The sequence below is a fragment of the Lycium ferocissimum genome, chromosome 7 (genome assembly GCF_029784015.1).
Source record: "Lycium ferocissimum isolate CSIRO_LF1 chromosome 7, AGI_CSIRO_Lferr_CH_V1, whole genome shotgun sequence".
Taxonomy (NCBI): domain Eukaryota; kingdom Viridiplantae; phylum Streptophyta; class Magnoliopsida; order Solanales; family Solanaceae; genus Lycium; species Lycium ferocissimum.
In genome coordinates, this window is record NC_081348.1 from 22,739,104 (window position 1) to 22,760,020 (window position 20,917).

The 20,917-nt window shown below is 34.9% G+C and overlaps 3 protein-coding genes across 5 annotated transcripts; 1 reads left to right on the forward strand and 2 right to left on the reverse strand.

Moving 5' to 3' along the window:
• Positions 1-970: 970 nt before the first annotated feature.
• Positions 971-2,586, reverse strand: LOC132063853 (desiccation protectant protein Lea14 homolog). The gene is made up of 2 exons (XM_059456586.1): positions 2,276-2,586; positions 971-1,410 (listed from the first exon to the last, which is right to left on the reverse strand). Exons 1-2 carry the CDS (start codon positions 2,479-2,481, stop codon positions 1,119-1,121), a joined length of 498 nt encoding a protein of 165 aa, XP_059312569.1. The 5' UTR covers positions 2,482-2,586; the 3' UTR covers positions 971-1,118.
• A 3,155-nt stretch (positions 2,587-5,741) lies between these two features.
• On the reverse strand, positions 5,742-12,756 carry LOC132063852 (uncharacterized). Of its 3 annotated transcripts, none has more exons than XR_009416459.1 (11): positions 12,404-12,756; positions 9,984-10,120; positions 9,728-9,901; positions 9,225-9,461; positions 8,992-9,092; positions 8,831-8,903; positions 7,858-7,926; positions 7,612-7,719; positions 6,529-6,654; positions 6,032-6,298; positions 5,742-5,858 (listed from the first exon to the last, which is right to left on the reverse strand). XR_009416459.1 is itself a non-coding variant. In XM_059456584.1 (10 exons), exons 1-10 carry the CDS (start codon positions 12,726-12,728, stop codon positions 6,104-6,106), a joined length of 1,545 nt encoding a protein of 514 aa, XP_059312567.1. In that variant the 5' UTR covers positions 12,729-12,756; the 3' UTR covers positions 5,978-6,103. The 3 variants fall into 3 exon arrangements, 1 of the variants encoding a protein (XP_059312567.1); XR_009416460.1 differs by having other exon boundaries at positions 5,742-5,866; XM_059456584.1 differs by lacking the exon at positions 5,742-5,858 and having other exon boundaries at positions 5,978-6,298.
• Positions 12,757-16,274: 3,518 nt separating this feature from the next.
• LOC132063854 (pentatricopeptide repeat-containing protein At3g61520, mitochondrial) lies at positions 16,275-18,972 on the forward strand. Its single transcript, XM_059456587.1, is given in 2 exon segments — positions 16,275-16,301; positions 16,303-18,972. Coding segments are annotated over 2 exon segments (2,235 nt in total). The 3' UTR covers positions 18,511-18,972.
• Positions 18,973-20,917: the final 1,945 nt, after the last annotated feature.

A 20,917-nucleotide genomic window follows, 5' to 3' on the forward strand; every position in this document is an offset into this window, starting at 1 on the left:
GTTGGATTAGGGGTTTTAGTACCTGAGGTTTGTCCATACTCGTTATTTCTGCGGGAGCAATTGGGGTTCCATCATTTGTTGTGCGTAAGGTCATATTGACATCGGAATGGGTTGGTGATGCCGGTATCGAACTCCTTTGGAGGAATCGAACTCGCTTGTGGGTTCAAATTCATGTTTGACAGAATCGCTTCGAGCTTTTTATTGGTTTCACGAGCTTCATCTAGCTGTGACTGAAACTGTGCCTGGTTGTTTTCCATGGTTTCAAATCGTTTCCTCGTATCCTCAGCGAAAATAGTCAACTGAGTTTGAATAGCACGCACATTGTCTTTGAGACTTTAAAATTCCGATGAATGTGTCATTATCGGTGGCGGAGACGAGCTCGAATGCTCTGATACCATTTGTAACAAGAGGAAGCTTCCTCTTGTTACAGTAAGAAATAGAGCAGAGAAAGATAAAAGAGAGGAGGAAGAGAGAATAAGCTGAATATATTTTCTGATAATGATTGATACACAATACAACGGTTATATGGAAATTAATACCTCATCTGACACTTGTCCCATTCCTCTAACAGAATTAGGGACTAAACTGCAAATAAACTTTAACTAGCTTAGGGACTAAATTATAAAGACAGAAATAAATCACTTAGAAATTTAAAGGCTAAAACAGACACTTATAAACTTAATTTAAATTGGTCACAATACACATTTGTGACACAACTACGGTCACAAAGTAACTTATTTTTCTATTTCACTCGTAGGTGAAATCTTACGGGATGATATGTTTCCTACTTATTAAGATTGTACGTGAGACCTGCACCTCCTTTAGAATGATATGTTTCCTACTTATTAAGATTGTACGTGAGACCTGCACCTCCTTTAGAACTTCTCCACGCCTGCACTTAAAGTAACTTTTTGTACACTTTTATCTTAAGTGCATCACATGGATCTATTAAAAAAGTGTAGCAGCACCAAAAAAGAAAAATAGTTTTGCAATTTAAAAAGATCCAATGCTTTGGATTATGAAAAAAATACGTACAAACTTTATGTAGAACATTTGAAGTGAAAAGGACACATGAAACTACAGTATTATTATAGATAGTTATGCTTTTTCACATCTATTTAAATCTCTTTTCTCTCTTCTTTCTCTTCTTCTTTGCCACCCTTCCATAAGTCGGAGATTGATGGAAGCTTGATCACGCCATTATGAGAGAGTGGAATGGTGAAGTTTCCAATGACTGGAAGGTCAATGGTGAGACCCAATTCGAGTGTATAGTCAATGTCCCAATCTGCACCAATATCTTTAGCCAAGCTCAATAGCACACTGTGAGGAACCTTCACTGGCACATCTAACATGGTTGTGTCATTTGCCTTTATATTCCCTGGGTCTGGAATTGTTCCCGAAACTATTTCCCTGTATTCCATATTCAAAGGACAAAAAAATCAGCATATGTTAGACGATTGAGTTCACTATATCAACCAACGAACCATGTCTCAATCCCAAATTTTAGTATTTGCTGTGGAAGACTATTAAATTCTATGGGTGAGAATCATTCACACCCCAACTTGACTTTAAAAAGCAAACTCCCCCAACTTCGAAGTTGGGGAAGTTTGATCTTTAAAGCAAAGTTGGGGATGAAAATCAAATTATATCAATGAACTGTGTCTCAAACTCAAATTAACGGGGACTTGCTTGAACAATAAACTTTTAACAGTTAATCTTCCAGTATTCTCCGATCCTCACAAATTAGAACTAGCTTTGATTAATATAGGAATCTCGATGCTCAGTGAATGGCCTGCAAGTAAGAGTTGGGCAATGAAATGTTGCAAGACAAAAGTATTGTCCAAGATAGGCCTAATTTCAGTCATAACGGGCCTTGGGACCTTATATTTCAGACCGCTAATTAACTTTATTTCTACGATGTCAAAACTATTGCAAGTTTAACAACTTTTAATGTGAAAATAAAATTTAAACAAAGACCGGAATTGAAAAAAAAAAAAAACCCAAAAAACTCTAGCACAGGCCGTTGGAGTTAAACTTCGACAAGTAAAACTCCAACATAATATGCTACAGTTGGAAAAATTTCTAGAATTTCAAAGATGTCGTGTCAAATTCAAGTAAAACACACGTAAATTAACAAAAAAATAAAACAATAGAAAGCCAAAGCATGCATAAATATACAGAAAATAGGGTGATTATATGGTAACGTATGTTATATGCAGTAGGAAATCAGTAAAGTGGAGAAAGAGTGATATAATTTGGAGAAGATGGGAGGAACCTGTTGGCACATTTGAGGGTGTAAGAAATCTGCATTATTGGTACTGGAACAGAGTAAGGGTTCTTCACTGACACGTTAGCATGATACGAAATACTGTCCATACTCACTTTCTTCAGATCAACGTCTGTGATGCTAGCCTCTGGTTTCTCCACGTTCATCACCTTCTCCGACACGAAGTTCTTCGCTTTGTCTATCAAATCTGCCATTCTCTTCTTTTTTCTTTCCTTCTAAAAGTCAATTGAAAATCTATAGTGCTGAATGAATATGCAACTCTACGCCTCCTTGGAATATATATAAATTATTAGATTAGAAGCGTCTATTTATAGGATGTTGGTTTCCTGGTAAGAGTCTCTGATGAGCTGACACGTTAAAAAGTTATGATATGCCAAGTAACTTTTGAAAAAGTTGTAGTGTCGACACCTGTAGTACATGTGATGGTCGGTATCTTGAGCCCGTGCCAAGGTTTGATCACATCATGCATAAATATCTATCTCTTCGTCGACATTAATTACGTGTTACTCGTTAGTTGGCTGGAAGGGGCAAATTAAACTACCTGCTTGTTAACTCTTGATTGACTTGAAATTAGTTGCCAATGTGGACCTTCTCATAAAATTGCATTCTTTAAACTTATCAGCGCCAATTATGTGGCAAATTACAATAATTTATCATGATTAAGTAATTTTAATAAGTGACATATATACACTGAGTATGAGTATATTATATTAAATACTTATAATTAAGTCAGAAAATGTGTATATCTATTGACTACTCGATGCAAGCTTTTTGGTACAGTTTCGTTATCGCCAAGTGTTTGTTAAATGCCTCTCCTATAGGGATGGATTCATGGAATTTGTAAAGCTATTTCACCACGTATTGCTCAACTCTGTCGACAACCCCATGATCCGACTTCATTTGTCAATCTCAAAAAGATTGTCCCATGACTTTCTACTATTCTCCAAATAGTCGGTTCCCCACCTCTTTATTATTATTAATTAATATTTTAATAGTTACGATTTGTTTTTACTCAACCGACGTCTCTGAAAGTTCCCCACCTTTTTACTTTGGGGAAAGGGTAAAAACTCCCCTCTACTTTAAAAAGAGCTTAATAATATTCTTCGTTATAAATTTGAATTAAAAATATCCCTTTCGTCATTAAAGTTTTCATATATATCCTTATCTTAACAGAAATCCCCAAAATAACACGATTTCATTTTTAAAGCCGCTCCATTTAAACCTGACCCAACTACATAAAAAACCCATTGCGACCAACTTATTCTCGAGTTCGACATTTAGAGCCACTAGGCACGAGAGTGAATAACCCATATGGATTTTTTATTTAGTTAGATCGGGTTTAAATGGAGCAGGTTTAAAAATAAAATTGGATTATTTTGAAGATTTCCGTTAAAACAGGGTATATTTGAAAACTTTAATAACGGAGGAATATTTTTTATCCAAATTTATAACGAAAGATATTTTGAATCCTTTTACCAAAGTAAAGGGGCATTTTTGACCCTTTTCCCTTTTACTTTCTATCTGAAGGTGCCATTACATCTGAGGCCATGGGCGGATCTAAAAATGCAATTAGGGGTTCGGTAAAACTTTGTAATTTTAATTTTAGATTAAAAATATACTCCAATTTAGTATGTATGAATAACTTACAGTATTCAAATTCAGTAAGCAAAAACGTAGAGTCCAGAATGGTCGAAGTGCGAAATACCTAATTTTGAGACCATTTTTAAATCATATTGTAGTGAATAAAGATTTCTAAGTCTACCTACTTCGACATAACAAATTCATCATTTTTGCTTGAAAATCATGCACATGTGCTGAAGTTCATCCATTTTTTTCTGAACTTCAGACATAAATTGCTTGATTGCCCTTCATACGGACCGGTCTTCAATTTTTGCCTCTACTTCTCATTTAATGAAAATTTATGAGCTAAAGTACCCTTTTCACATAAAAAATTCTGGGTTATATCCCCAGCAGAGTCGAAAATAATAATAATTTCGCAAGGCATAGATTCCTATGAACCTATGTCTATTCGAGTGAAGTTACACATAACCTATATCTTGTCCAACAAAGGTTTGTGGAAACAAAATTCTGCCTTAATTTCGCAACTATGCCTATAGGCATAGGTTCTATATAGTTTCATAGAAACCTTTGTCATGTCCGGCATAGTTTCATAGCGAATAGGCATAGTTTCATATGAACTTATGTTTTGCGATATTTTTTTTTTTTTTGGATTGAGCGGGAATTCGAACTCAGATCCTTGGGGTATTTTTGGTCACCTTTTTAAGTGAAGGACAAAAATCAAAGAACATCAATTTGAGAGACAAAAATTAAAGATCAGTGCCTTTGAAGGACAATCGTGCAAATTTTTAAGAACTGAATAGCGATCAGAATACCTATGAACTTTTACATCCAGAACCCACAAATTAAACCTTTTTTGCGCGTATTGCGCCCTTCATTTGGGGTGGTCTTTAATTTTTTGTCCTTCAAATTGGTGGTCTTTAAGTTTTGTTCCCTAAAATTGGTGGTCTTTAAGTTTTGTCCTTCAAAATTGGTGATCTTTTAACTTTTGCCCTCTGCCCATGCAAATTCTGCCTAGAATTTGCATGGGCAGAATTTCAAGGCAGAATTTGCAAAGGCAGAGAACAAAAATTAAAGACCACTCCAGCGAAGGCCAATCCTGCAAATTGCCCCAAATTAAAAATCTTAAATCTGCCTCTAGCTTGGAGCCCAAATAACACAAGGAATTCAAGTAAGGGAATCTTTCATAAATAACAAGATTAATGTCTTTGCAAGAAAAATAGAAACATTATCTTTTTAAAACGTAATAGTATTTTTTTATGCGCGCTCTTTCAAAACGTAGCATATACAATATGCCCGCACATACATTATCAATTTATTTACATTGATACATTATATGTACACTGGCACGTTGTATTTACACAGATACTATATATTCAGTGTGTGTGCGCATACAATTTAGGGATACATGTATTCATAGTTTAGAATGTCTAAATGAAATTTATTGACAAATACAAGGGGTTATGTATTCAGCCAATAATTAATCAATTGGACTGATCCAAACCAAATGGGCATCGTGGGCTCGTGGCGGAAAGATAAGAATAGACAAGGCCGAGGAAAATGGGTGCGATTGGCGTGAAGAGATCATGAGATGTCTGAGAGCATTCAAGTGACATTAATAGGGATTGAAGAAGGTTAAGTAGACGATGTGATCCTTGACACCACCCTCTCTGTAGTCACAGACAACGTATATCAAGTTTCGGAGATCGGAGGTGGAGGGAAGATAAGAACAAAGAAGATTGAACTTACTTACGGAGATCGGGAGGTGGAGGGAAGATAAGAACAAAGAAGACTGAACTTACTTTCTTGCATAAAGCATAGGCATAGAGAAAAAGTCAGGAAGAGCCGGAATGAGCCTCTCCTTGAGAAAGACATCTGATACAAGCCCCTCGTAAAATTCTAAAAGCCAACAACAATGCAACTTCTGTTTCACTGTTTTTGTTTAAGGCAAATTGTGTAGTTCTTGCCTTCCTGATACATCCAAAGCTTGCATCTAAACAACTAAAAGAGCATTCAGCAAGGACGTGTTCATAGTAATGACTTATTTTCAAAAATCTTTTCAGCAGGTGGGTGTGTGGGATTAAAGTTTGCAGATATCTAAGACAGTACCCATGCACAAAATAAGATATTTATTGAAAGGTCGAAAGGAAATAAAAGAGAATTTACCAATAAATCCATGATCATTATCTAAAGCCGTTGACGTTCAAGAGAAAGAGTGGATGGTGGTGGCCACTAGAGTTAAAACAGGGGCTTCTTTCCATTTAACATAGCAAGCAAATGATCTAAAACTCGACTTCCAGCATCTCTCAGACCAGAGTGCATGTACTCATTAGTAATCCAAGGCCTGATTCCTGCAATCTGAGAAGCGGTCTCCATAGATAGCTTGAAGTTGACATACATGTCTTCATAGTACACAGCAGCTGCAACTGGTACCTATATATAAAAAGAACCCAGGTGGTACATAAAGTCTAAATCATTTGATCAGGTTGCTGTGACACCACTACTTTAGCTTTGGTTTAAAGAAGAGGCAATTTATGTATTATGAGATGTAGCCAGAGATCAAGGTAGATTAAAATCCTTCACATATTGATTGACACGAGTAAGCTGAACAACAATAACATCAGGTATCCGAACTTGTCAACTTTAATAGAAATACAACGTACTTTGTTATCATTTAATGCAGCAATGTCATATAATGCCGGCCAATCCTTCTTCTCTGCTAATAGCTGGGCAGCATCTTTGAATGGCTTCAAGGCATGAACTTCATCAAACAACCATGGGAATATCATCTGCATATTAAATTAAAAAGAGATCAACACTTGAACGCAATAGATGAGAAGTCCAAACTTTCTGTTTTTCACCCAAAAGAAAAAACAACAAAACAAGGGAGTCTTCTTAATTCCAGATGAAAGAAAAAAATGCATTCTGCAAAGTTTGACCTCAAATTAATGTCCCGTCGGAATAAATGTAAAAGAAATTCGTGTGATAGGAGCTGAATGTTTGATTTATTAAAATGTCCCCAATAAAGCAGTGTAGGCTTTATTAAATTTTGTATAACAAAGACAAACCTCGCAACTCTGATCATTAATGAGGACCTTATGCAGGAAAGAGAAGCTCTTCAAATCCACTACATTATGCATGATAATTTTTCACTAGTTTTCAGATCATTCATATGTTGTTCAGAATCATCACATTGCTTAATTAATCCTTTCCTCCAATCCCCAACCAAATATCCTTATGACTTTAGGAGGGGTGCAGCTGATATTTCTTATATTACTTTAACCAGATGTGCGGAAGTGTTAACTAGAGAATCTTTATCAGTCAATCCACTAGAGAATCTTTATCAGTCAATCCTGTTGAACTCTATCTATATGTTTCTTAAGAAGAAGAAAAACTAGCAAAATAGCATATTGAATTTCTACTATTAAGAGGATCAATTTGCAGTGGAACCAAAATCAAGAACAAGGTAACATTAGCTACATTCATTTGCAGGAAATGACAAAATTATGCCGGAACTTGAACTTAGGGAAATAGGTAGGATGAAGGATGAGCATATACATGATAGTTGTTCATAAACAAACTGGCACTAATATGATTTCAGACTCGATATTGTCTATGCCACACCTCTGCTGTGCCATCAATGTGGAAGTCATATCAGAGAAATTTAGATGAAACTAAAACTTTTAGTTGATGCTTGCTTCATATTATGGAAGTTCCTAACCAAAAGCGTTCAGATTGTGTCTTACCTCTCCAGTAAAAAGTACAGGGCGGCCGCCTTTTGCTGCCTCAATTGCATCAAATTTGTTCTCATTTTCAGCCCTAATTCTCTGAGCAGACCACAGGGATGAGGCACCCTTTATATCAGAAAAAACCCATTAAATTAGACAGTTTAAGCATGCCTGCAGAGAATAGGTATCCAAAACTATAAAAGTAGATGCAGAATTTTGGCGAAGTACTCCCATTGTTGTAGCCATACTCATTGAAAAGTTTACCTGACAATATATGCTTTCATGCAAAAGAGCATATAAAGGGTTTGTATCAAATGCTATCCATCTCTCATACTGCAATGCAACACAGAACTCAATTTAGCAGATAAATTATCATCCAGCTCCTGCACTACTAAATATATCTAGAATTACCAAGAAAATGCTGGCAGCTCATTTTCACAAATGGGCCAAAATTTTAGTATCCTTAGCATCTCCTAAATGGAAAAAAAAAAAAAAAAAAAAAATCACAGTCTACAGTAACAGATATGATAAAACTCTGTCTACTTGTTAACACACGAAGACGCAGCATTTCTACAGTTATCTTAACACCTATATGTCCATGCATCAGCCTATCTAGAATAGTAAAAAATAATCCAAGTGGATTACGATGTGACCTCTAAGTCATCATGAGCTGCTAAAGGCTTAAATATGTCATTATCCAAGATTGACATCTGAAAGAACTTTACTTTTGTCCAGCACCTTGAATTAATTTTTACCATGCAAAAATTTTCTAGAGAAATAAAGCTGGTAATAGCTTAACATGACATTTAGTTTCCGGTTCGTAGGAGATCACAACACATAAAAAAAATTGCATTCTTCCTCATCAGGATGTTCACTCATCTCATGTGTTTTCTTTTTCCTCCCTTTATTTTTTATTTCTTCATTTGAAAATTTGAAGTTAAAGCTGGTTTAATTAGTCATGAATTATCGTATTCAAGAATCAACATAAAGATAGTCATCAGAAGAACCATATAAGCAAATAAAGAATGTGCCACCAAAAAATTTTATACCGATGAAAATGAACAGAGAGCATTTGAACTCAATGGTACAAAATTTATGGAGGATATCTATGGCAGTGTATTTAGTTCGTGGACCATATTTACTAATTGCTCAACATCTCTTGTTTTTTCCAATATTAACCAAATCTATACTCAAAATAAATTCATTGTGTTTTTTGCAATAGGCATGTACATCTTACAGCATTCAAGAAGTAGTCACTGATTCTCCTTTTTGCTCCTTGGGCTATTACAGGATCCCAGGCTCTCTCAAACCTATAAGCATTGAATGGAAAGATAAAGATTCAAATATATGATTTTTTTTTTGGGGAAAAAACAAGCAGATGACAAAATGACAGCTTACAGGTAATGCAGCCGTTCAAAACCGGCACTCGATCCTAGACCTGAGAGACCAAGAAGTTGTAGTCCTCGAGGTGTTAAGATGCCGCCAGATGGAAGAGGCACCTATGTCACACACAGAGAAAAGGAGGGAGATAGGGTAGGGTGCAGAGAGATAGAAACATTAATATTACTTGGAAAAGTATGTATCAGATGGACTCATATGAAAAATGTTGTGTACCATTATAGCAGCCTTACCCCCCCTCCTTCAGAATCTGCCAGGTAATTTACTACATCACGAACAATCTCAATATCCTCTGGAAACCTCTTGTAATATTTCTTATTCTGATGAACAAGCGCTTCAAAGCCTGCCTTATAAACAGCATCAGCCGTGCATCCTTTACCAATTGGAGGCAGTCCGCCAGTTATAAGAGCTTGTTTGAGTCCTTTGGGAGCAAAACTCAAGTAGGTAACTGCACAAAATCCTCCGAAGCTCTGCACAATTATCGATCCAATATTCCAGTCACACCACCGACAATTTCAAGCATAACTAGCATCAGTATTAAGACTTCCATACATCATATGAGATGACAGTTTTCCTCAAAAGAGATTTTTAAATAATTTTCTAGAAAATATATAATCAAGATGAAAATTGAAAACACTGTTCCTGCAGTAGTTTTCTTTAACAACTTGTTGAGAGAATAGCACAATGAGCTTAAGGTGGAAAAACCAAATACAGGAAAGGGCAAAAACTATGTGACCTGTCCAAGTATTGTCCAAGGTCCAGCATCAGGGACAAGGCGTTTTCGGATGAACTCAGCATCATGTACTATATTATCAGCTCGGAAATGTCTCAAGTAGTTAGTCAAATCCGCAGCAGATTTCACTTGTGACATAGACGATGGTGTTAATGGTGTTGATAAACCTGTTCCTCTCTGCAGTAAAAGCATCAGCAGAAGGAATACAGAGAACTGCTTACTTCATTATGGTTGTGAGAGAGAGAGAGAGAGAGAGTGCCTGATCCATTAAAACTACACGGTACTCTTCACATGCCCTGCTCATCCATCCTCCAGCTTCAGTTGGTCTTGGGCATTCAAAGCCTGGTCCACCTTGCAGATATAGTAGATATGGCAGAGGTTGTTCCTCCTTACCAACTGCAGTTTACTTGATAATCAGTACAGAAAATATATTAACCAAAAACTGATCCTAAAAGAAAATATTAGTTAGTTAATCACTGACTAAGAGTCAATTACTCCCTCCGTTCCAGTTTATGTGACATGATCCAAAATACAAGGGTCAAACTGCCTAATCTTCGATGTGAATTTGGACATAGAATCTTCAAGTTTTTGAAAAATAATTTACACATTTAGAGACTACATAGAGACAATTCAAAAAATAAAAATTTGAAAATTTTGTGGTCAACAAAAAACTTCTCAGACTCACCAAATAGTAACTGTATCACATAAAGTTAACAATTCAAAATACTTTTTCTACAACCATGTTTTTGCATTTGTTAATGACAAGTTAGTCGTAGACAGGCAGAAAGAAGTGATTATAAGATAAGTATCTGTATATTATTCATAAGTGGTAGCATTCAGGTTAATTGATATCTCTCACCAAATATGACTGACAGTTTTATTTTTCACATAAAGGTTCATGCGAAACCTTTTATAGTGAATCTAACAATTAAATGAAGTTAACTTTTACGTTAGAAAGTAGTTGTATATATTTCGAGAAAAGGCCATAAATAGTCCCTTATCTATGGGAGTAGGTCTAAAATGGTCCCAACTATCTTACTTTTAGTCCCTATTCAAAAACTTATGTCTATTTTTTATATGCATTTGTTAATGTTCACAAGTTAGTCGTAAAAAATTAGACAGGCAGAAAGAAGTGATTATAAGATTAAGATATTCTTTGTTCATATACTTATTCATTTAAGTGGTTTTAGCATTCATCGATTTATTTTAGAAAATAATATAAAAAATGATATCTCTCTCTTACCAAATTGTGACAGCATCTATGACTGGCAGTTTTGGAACACAATTTTTGAACTAAAAACACAAAGGTTCATGCGAAACCTTTTATAGTGAATCTAACAATTAAATGAAGTTAACTTTTACGTTAGAAAGTAGTTGTATATATTTCTAGCTAGACTTCTAATGGTCTTCAACCTACCGCAACCCTCTCTTTTTTAACCAGGCTTGGGATCGGCAATGTGGGCAAGCTCCTTCACATGGCCGACCCATCCAGCTTGGGATTGAAGTGTAGTTGTTGAAATCTTACTATTATCCAGCACCCTTCTTTTTTTTCTTTTCTTTTTTTCCTTTTTGTGACAAGTAATTAAGGTAACATGTTTCACTCACAAAATGTTACATGGGCCACACCTTTTCTTCAATAAATTTTCTTTCCTCTTCTTATTTTTGAAACTCAATCAATAAATCATTGGTGATAACGTGTTCTCTCACTTCAGAATTTAACATACTATCATATTTCCAACTCTTACCATAATATGCATGCCGAGTCTAAAATGGAATTCAGATGAAGTGGGAGCAGAATTAGTTATGTTAAGACTGCGTAAAATTTGTACATCCTGTGCATAAATATCAAGAGAAAATAAGGGCAACACCTCTGCTCGATGTCCAAGCCTTGTCTTTTATAGATACAAGAAGAGAGTCAAAATATATTGTATGTGATCTCACTTCTCGTTGGAGACCACCACTTGGAGACGAACAGAAAAAGCAAAGATGGACATTCAATTTTATACAAAGGGTTTAAACTTGTTAAATAGTACAAGTTAGATCAAGCTTCACGAAATATTCAAAGACTTCAAAGCTCTTTCATTTGTCATTTCTATTCACAGTAAGTTGAACGAACTAGATAGTCCAACAATAACACTAAGTGAATCAAATCTTCTGCCTTTAAACTACCGCTGTTATCCCAAGGATATGTCAAGCCATCCTAAGATAAGACCTATTTCCTCAAAAACAAAGTTCTACCAAACACTGCCTAAAAGGATCAAACAAAAATCTCACAGAATCAATACATAAGTGTGCTAACGCATAAGTTAACAGAACAAATGTGAAACAAGCATTTAGTTTTGAGTCTAATAGTTTATATAGTATTTGGAAAACTTCTCCCAGTACTTCATATATCAGTTAAGCTGGAATTTAAAGCTTCTTTTATAAGCTAAATTAAATACGAATCAACACATAAGCACGATAATTGTGCATAAGTCAAGCGAACAAATGTGAATCCATCAATTAACAACTACACCTCAATTCAAAATTAAGTGTAGATCCACTATATGAAGGATACTTGGTATCTATTTAAGATTTAGAATATATTTGCAAGCAATCCTCGTACTTTATCCCTATGCATTACGAAGTCCAGTGGGAACCAAATTAACAAATGCAATGGGAACCAAATTAGAGAAATACCAGCAACGACTTCACGAGCAAACACGGTGATTTTAGGTGAACTTTGATTGAGAGAGTAATCGAGAGGGACGTTGAATCGGTGATCGCGTAATCGGAGGTCGGGAACGGAGTACCAACTGCCGGCCACGTGTTCCGGCGGGGAGCTGCCGTTGATGGCGGCGGCCATGGCGGTGGTTAGTTTTGGGAGTGAAGGGATAGTAGTGGAGGAGTGGAAGTGGAGAAATTTTGTTGTTCCGAGTGGAGACAGTGAAAATATGGGAGTTGAAAATGAGATATGGAGATGGAGTGGGGGTTTTAACAATGATGAGTAGTGAAGTGCTCGCATTTTGACTTCCTAGTTTACTCGGTTGGTCACAAGCTCTATCCACAGTTCCACAAGCTGGCATCTCGAAAAAAGATGCTACGCATTTTATATTATTGAACTAATTGCCTATTTATTATTTTATAGCTTAGAAATAAGAAAAAATTAGGTATCTACTGGACTCACACTTGCTAAATTTATTTTTATAAATATAAAGAGAAAGATACAAGATAATTTTTGATAAAAACTTATTTACCCCTGATATTTACATCAGATGGATCCGTCAAGTTAGATTATGTTTACTAGTAGTTTTAAGTTCAATCTATTTAATTATTATATTTCCTTCAATTTCGACCAATTTTTACTTAAACTTGTTAAAAAGATATAGAATGCTCAAAAAAATTAGTAGTAGTACATTATCATGTGTGTGAAAGGTACTCTCTCCGATCCAAAATAATTGAGGTTTTAGATTTGGGCACGTGGATTAAGAAATTCACTTACTCCTAAAAATTAAGAGGTATATTGACTAAATTACCTTAATTAAGAGGGGTCCAAAACTAACATCACTCAAATATAAGACTAGTACTAAACCATTTTTTGTGCGAATTGCCCTTCAAAAGCACTGGTCTTTAATTTTTGTCCTTCGCCGAATACCTCAAGGTTTTGGGTTCAAACCCTAGCTCAGTTGAAAAAAAAAAGGAATTTCGCACGGCAGAGGTTTTGATTCGCAAGGCAAAGTTCCTGCATGCAGAATTTTAAATGCAAAACTCTACCTGCAAGGGAAAGAGTTTGCATTCAAAATACACACAAATATAACTGGGCATTCAATAGGCCTAATTTTGCTACAAAACTCTCGCCTTGCGATTTTTTTTTGAACCGACCTCGGGTTCGAACCCCAAATCCTCGCCGTATTAGCCGAAGAAACAAAAATTAAAGACCACCCAAAATAAGGGCATTCTTGTGGATTGCCCTTATGTGGATAACAAATAAAAAGGTTGGGCCAAAACAGGTAAACTTGAAGCCCCATGAGTATTGGGTTGTAATTAATACTAATTAAATAGGGAAAATGGCCTAATAATACTACTTAAGACTCTATATTACAAAATATAAGGATACTTTTCCTTATTTACAAAACATACCAACAAAATTACAAAGTATACCAGATTTGAGTTTAATAGGATCCTACGATTTTAGGCTTTTTTTAAGGAAAAGAATCTGATTTTAAATGTGTGCTTAATCTAGGATAGTTAGATAGTTACCAATCAACTTCTTCTTCTTTTTTAAAAGATTTATCTCTCTCTCTCTCTATCTCTTCCTCTCCTTGTATGATAGACGCCATTTCCGGAACTAATTCATCTTCTCTCCTAGTATAAATTTTCAAACCAATATTACAAAGTATTTTTATTATTGACCTGTGTATTAATTGTATATAAAAATTGGTTTGTATCGTTTTGAGATTTGTGTGATCATTGAGTGTTTGAAACCTTTATATATTATATAAAAGGCAGCCTATATAAAATGTAGTTTTCAAAAACGTTGACAACTAATATATGTATGAAATGTGTATAAAATCTGCTATATATCATTTAGTTATATGCGGTACAATGTGTATGAAATGCGAATAAATTCAATATGAATTAATGTATGAAATGTGTATGGAATCTGGTTTGTATCAATCAGAAAACTTATTATACATATATACTTTCTCATAATCTATACATACTTTGATCAGATTTTATACAATTTATATGCATTTTATTATAATCAAAATATACATACAACTTTTATACATATTTCATACATAAAAATTATAACGAATTTATACAGTTAGACATATTGCATACAAAAATTTATACATATTTATTTTCTGGTGTATGAACTTTGTATGAAATTTGGCTTGTATCAATTACAAATTTGTTATACATATTTCTCAAAATTATACATACTTTGATTATATTTTATACAATTTAAATGTACTTTATCATAATCAAAATATACATATGATTTTTATACATGTTTCATATATAAAAATTATAATGAATTTATACAGTCAAACATATTGCATAAAAAAATTATAGATATATGTTTTCTAGTTATGAACTTTGTACATAAAAATTACCGATTAGAATAAAGTTTTTGAGTAAAAGTTGGAGAAAATTATGGAACAATATCTCTTAATTTTGAATGAGGAGAGAAAAGTGGATGAAATAAAAGAGCAAAAGTTGGAGAAAATCAGGGAACAATATCTCTTAATTTTGAATGGAGAGAGAAAAGTGGATAAAATAAAGAAAACAATTTATTTAATGTGTTTTATTTACTTCTTTTTAATTTACCGGATTCGTATAGATTTTGTAACAAATCTATTGATATATTTTGTAAACTGAAAAGTATCGTCATATTTTGTAAATATATCCTCTTACTATGTACATATATGTTTTTTGGCCAATTAAATAAGGAAAAACTTGCAAAAAATTGTAGGGAGCTATACCGTTTCTCACATTAAGTAAAAAAACTCTGATTTGTTTTATCTAACGCCGTTTAATAGAAAAAAATGTACAGTCAAACCTCTCTATGACAAAATCGTTGGGTCTAAAGTTTTTTATTACACACCTATAACAACATTTGTCATTTAAATAATAGTTGGCTATTATAGATAAAAAAAAAATGCATAAAATCTAATTTTTTATTTTTTTATGTTATAAAAAATTAACAAAATTATTTAGATTTTAAATCTCAAACATATGCATACTTCACTACTTAGACATTAAAGAAAGATAATACAATTTTAATAAATTCATAATTGAATGTATAAAGTTTTAAGCTCTAAGTCACACATTTTAAATCTACTTGAAAATTAAATTCTTTCAAGAACGATGAAAGAAATTTATAATTGTAGCTGGTTTCATGTTCCGTTTTAAAAGGGTTAGGAATCAAAGATTTGTCTCTTTGCTAGCCCTAAAGAATAGGATTCATACTCCTTATTCACATTGTTTTCCCTTTTGAAAATTATTTATAAATAAAAATAGAAAACAATGAATTATTTAGATTACAAAGATGTATTCATATGTAATATTCTGTCATAAATATAGTATATTAAAGTAAAAATTAATATTTGGTCAAAGTTTCTACACTTATTATTGATAATCATAGATATTTTATTTTTATAAAGATGGTTAATTATTATATTACCAAAAAAAGAAGATAAATCAAGTATATATGGGGGTTTAATTTTATAAAAATCAGATGTTATAAAGTTAATCGTTCGTATTATAGGTAAAATATTGTTATAGAAAAATAAAATATAACATAAAAAATTAATTTTGAAAAAACTTAGTTGTATAGAGATATGCTATTATATGCTGATGTTCACGTGTGAATGTGGTTTCAAATACTGAAGCTCAATAGAAATTGAAATACCATAAGCGCGACAATTTTATAGAACTCCAAAATAAACTAAGTTGGTAGAGAAATAATAGAAGAGACCCGCGCAAAATTTTTGTAACCTAAACTATCCATCCGTTTTTCACTTTCACACGGCAAAGTAGCGCTGCTTGTGAAATTCCAAGAAGAATGAAACTCTCTGCTGCAAGGAAAATCCGTCCTTCATCTCCCCACACGGCCGAAATCCGGCTTGAGACACTTGTCCGGCGATCCTCTTCCACCGCCGCCAATCGAAATAGTGTCCCTCCTCAAAACTACCGATCACAATGACTGGATTTCCAACTCACACCTTGTTGAATTTCTTAACGCATCTCCGTCCCATACTACCCTTCTCAAAATCACCCGTCAATTGGGTTCCACTGATAAAGCTTTACAATTCTTTGAATTCTTTAAAGCTCATAGTTCCTCGTTAAGTCCTTCTTCTATTTCCTTCACATTTCAAGCTATTCTTGAACAAGCAATGCGTGATGAGAAATCTAATGTGCCAACTAGGCTTTTTCAACTGTTTTCCTTCTCCAAAGACCAAAAAATCCCTTTATCCATCAATGCTGCGACTCTTCTTATACGATGTTTTGGGCGAGCTAAAATGCTTGAGGAAATGATGTCTGTGTATAATGAGCTTGACTCGGATTCAAGAAACACGAATGTGGTTAATTTGTTGTTAGATTGTTTATTTCGTGGAGGGAGTACTGATGATGGGTTCAAGGTGCTCGACGAAATGCTCGAAAGAGATAGTGGTTTTCCGCCGAATAATAGTACGTTGGATATTGTTCTGTCTGTTATGTGGAAGAGAAATTGGGTTGGGACAAGGATGAGTGTGGAGGAAATTTGTGGACTTCTTGTGAGATTTTTCGAACGCGGCGTGTTCTTGGATGATGTGTGGTTTACTAAATTGATTACCATGTTTTGTCGAAGTGGGAAGTGCGATAAGGCTTGGGACCTTTTGCATGATATGATGAGGTTGGGTGGTCAGGTGGAAGCTCCTTCGTTCAACGCCCTTTTGAGCGGGTTAGGCCGAGACCATGATTTTCAAAAGATGAATTTGCTTATGAATGAGATGAAGGAAAAGGAAATTAAACCGAATGTTGTGACATTCGGGATTCTCATCAATCATTTATGCAAAAGTTACAGGGTCGACGAGGCATTGCAGGTGTTTGAGAAGATGGGAGGGAGTGAAAGTGATGGCATTCTTGTTAAGCCAGACCGTGTTATCTACAATACATTGATTGATGGGCTATGCAAGGTAGGGAAGCAAGAAGAAGGGTTTAAATTGATGGAGAAGATGAGGTTGGAGAGTGGATATGAACCTAATACTGTTACCTATAATTGCTTGATTGATGGTTTCTGCAAAGCGGGCGAGATTGAGAGGTCAAACGACCTTTTTGACCAGATGAAAAAGGACGGGGTTGGGGCAAATGTGATTACTCTGAATACTTTGCTGGATGGAATGTGTAAGCATGGGAGAGTTAGCAAAGCTATGGGACTTTTTGCTGAGATGCAAGAGAAGGGTTTAAAAGGGAATTCGATTACTTACACCATCCTCATTACTTCTTTTTGTAGTGTCAACAATATTGACAAAGCAATGAGTTTGTTTAATGAAATGTCAGAAAATAGGTGTTCCCCTGATGCCAAAGTATACTACAGTTTGATTTTGGGCCTTTGTCAGGCTGGAAGAATGGATGACGCCTCCTGTGTTGCTTCAAAGGTGAAAGAAGCTGGGTTTGGCTTGGATATTATCTGCTACAATGCTCTGATTGGGGGGCTTTGTAGGAAAAATAAGATTGATGAAGCTCATAAGATGCTTAAAGATATGGAGGAGTCAGGTATCAAACCTGACCGTTACACCTACAACACTTTGATATCATATTTCAGCGAGAAGGGGCAATTTTCAACTGCCCATAGAGTTATGAAGAGGATGATTGATGATGGTTATTTACCTAATGTTGTTACATATGGAGCATTAATTAATGCATATTGCTTAGCTGGAGAGCTTGATGAAGCTATGAAAATATTCAAGAATATGAGTTCTGCTACTAATGTGCCACCAAACACAGTCATATACAATATTTTGATAGACACACTCTGCAAGAGTGACAAAGTAGAAGCTGCTATGTCTTTGTTGGGTGATATGAAGGACAAAGGGGTAAGACCAAATACCATAACATACAATGCCCTCTTTAAAGGTCTTCAGGAGAGGAATTGGGTGGAAAAAGCATTTGAAATAATGGACCAAATGACTGAAAATGCATGTAATCCTGACTACATTACCATGGAAGTCCTAACACAATGGCTTTCTGACATTGGTGAAATTGAAAAGTTGCGAAGCTTTGTGGAAGGATATGAGGTTTCTACATCAACTGCCTAATACTAACTGAAACTGAAGATACTTTCCTAGTTCTGCTGTGATGTTCACTGGGCATGTCGAGATTCTTTTGCAGTCAGTTGAGTCCCATTTGGATAGCTTTCTCGGCCTTTTGGCTAAGATCAAGTGGAATGTGTGAGGTCCCATTTGGTATTAAAGCTCTGTGCTGTCATTTGACATACCTGCTTTGATGCATAAGTTGTTGGGTAGGTACACAAATCATTTTCTATGAAGGCATCTCCATCCATTGCTCTTTTGATGAACTGATTATGATTTGGACCCAACAAAATGATGTTACAAGTTTGGTGGCCGTGCTCTGCCATGAAGTTCTGTATTTTCAAATTTCATCCAAGTTGTAGCTGGTGTAATTGCTGCCTGAAGCACTTTATGTTTTTGGATAATGATTGTATTGATATCTAATTTAAGATGAAGTTGAAATAAAGTTTATATATGCTTATACATAAAGCTGAGAACTCAGTACTGACTGTGCTTCATTCTTTATTATTGGATGTTTTAGTGGAATTGTCTATGTGAATGCATCAAAATGAAAAAATTAAGGTGGAAAACTGTGAAACCACATGGGATCAATTTGAGGCAAGCTTAGTTTAGTTAATATCCTCAAACAGCACAGCCTTATGCAAAGACACGACTGGAATGTGTATCAAATTTCTGTGCAATGGAGTTTATGCCCATCCATAAACCTCTTTATGTGCTTTTGCAGACAGAGACACATATACATTTATATAATGGACTTCGTTTCAATCAATTACTCCTTAGCAGAACATGCAAAGATCTAGTTTAGTCCACTACATTTGTTGCTTTTTACGAATTGAGTTAAATTCAATTTTCATATTACTTATGATATCATTTTTGGCCCCAATTTTCTTACTTGAGATCAACTTCTGTTTGAAATTCAAAAGCAGAGGCATTGATCATGCAGTTGCTAACAACGAGGTCCCCTTAAGATCACATGAGCTACCATCACTGTTGAAACAGGTAAGATAGACCAAGATGCAAAAGGAGTAATTAGCTTCTTAAATTTATAATGCACATTGAAACAGCAAATAATTTTCGCATTCTCAGGATGCTTCCTCTCGAAGCTGCATTTGTGTCTTTAACTCTAGTTTGCTTAATGTTTGTAAGTTATCATTCATAGCCTAACTTAACTAAGATAAAAGCTGAAAATAAAATTACACGCTGTGGTCGGTTCACAGTATAAGTGCAGCATCTTGGTACATCTGCTGTGGAATATGCTTTGCAGATTTTCTTAATCTAACGGGAGTGTTGTGTTCTGGAGATTTATGATCTGTTTTCATGTGCTCCAAGGTGTACAAGTATAGGAATGACTTTTACATCCAAGAGGCTTGTATGATTCTACTGATGTCTGTCAAGGTATACCGAATCTTTCTTGTTTCCTTATAAAAATTGTTATATTAGTGTCTGATATTGAAACCTCAAGTTCTAGGCTCCTAGCAACTAAGTTTTTCATTGCAGCTTGTATACCAAATTTCTACTTGCACATCCCAGAATTTGTATTCAGTTTATGCTTTTGATACCACTTATCTCTTTTAGTTCATGACTTTACTGTATTCCTTCCTGAGTATTACGACTCACTTTGGATTGTTATATGATTTGGTCAGTGATCTATGAGTGCTGTTTGTGCAAGTTCTGTGCTTTTTCTACACCTTGTAGATGAGTTGCTGACAAAAATGTTGCCTGAACTTTTTGTTCCGCTGGACCAACCATTAATATCACCACATACTCGCTTCTTGGCGACCTTTTCTTCCCCAAAAGACCCCTATTGCTCACCAATAATAAGCAAGCAAAGGAGAAATTAGTCCTCAAAGACAAGCCTACTACTTTTTATTGTTTCTTAGAGGCTTGTACGGCATCGGTATTCTAGTGCAGCAATCACAGATGTGTTGGTAAAGCTATTAAGAATCTCTTTTCCTTACTGTTGTAAACTTCCTCTTGTCTATTTTCTTTGTCAGAGGGAATACGGTATCCTGAAAAATGAGATAATGAAATATTATGAAATTAGATTTTCCAACAGAGTTGGAATAAGATTAATTTCCTTGTAACAAATGTTTCACAAAATAGCTTCTGAAAATTCGAACTACAAATCCTGTTATAGATACACATAACTAGTATTAGTCAAAGTAACTTTTCTAGGAGCACAGAGATTCCTTCATGTTAAAAAAGAGGTGATTTGAGAATTAAAGGCCAGAAGCCTTATATCCAGGTTAGAGAAAATTTGACTTTCAGCATACTGTAATCACTGCAAATTAAATAGCAACTTGATAGTGGATTGAATAGTAAATACTCTCCCATGATTTAATAATATTGAACATCAAAATATCAGGCATTTATGTGCCGTTTGTTTGGGTGGCAAGCGAAGAATCTGGTCTAC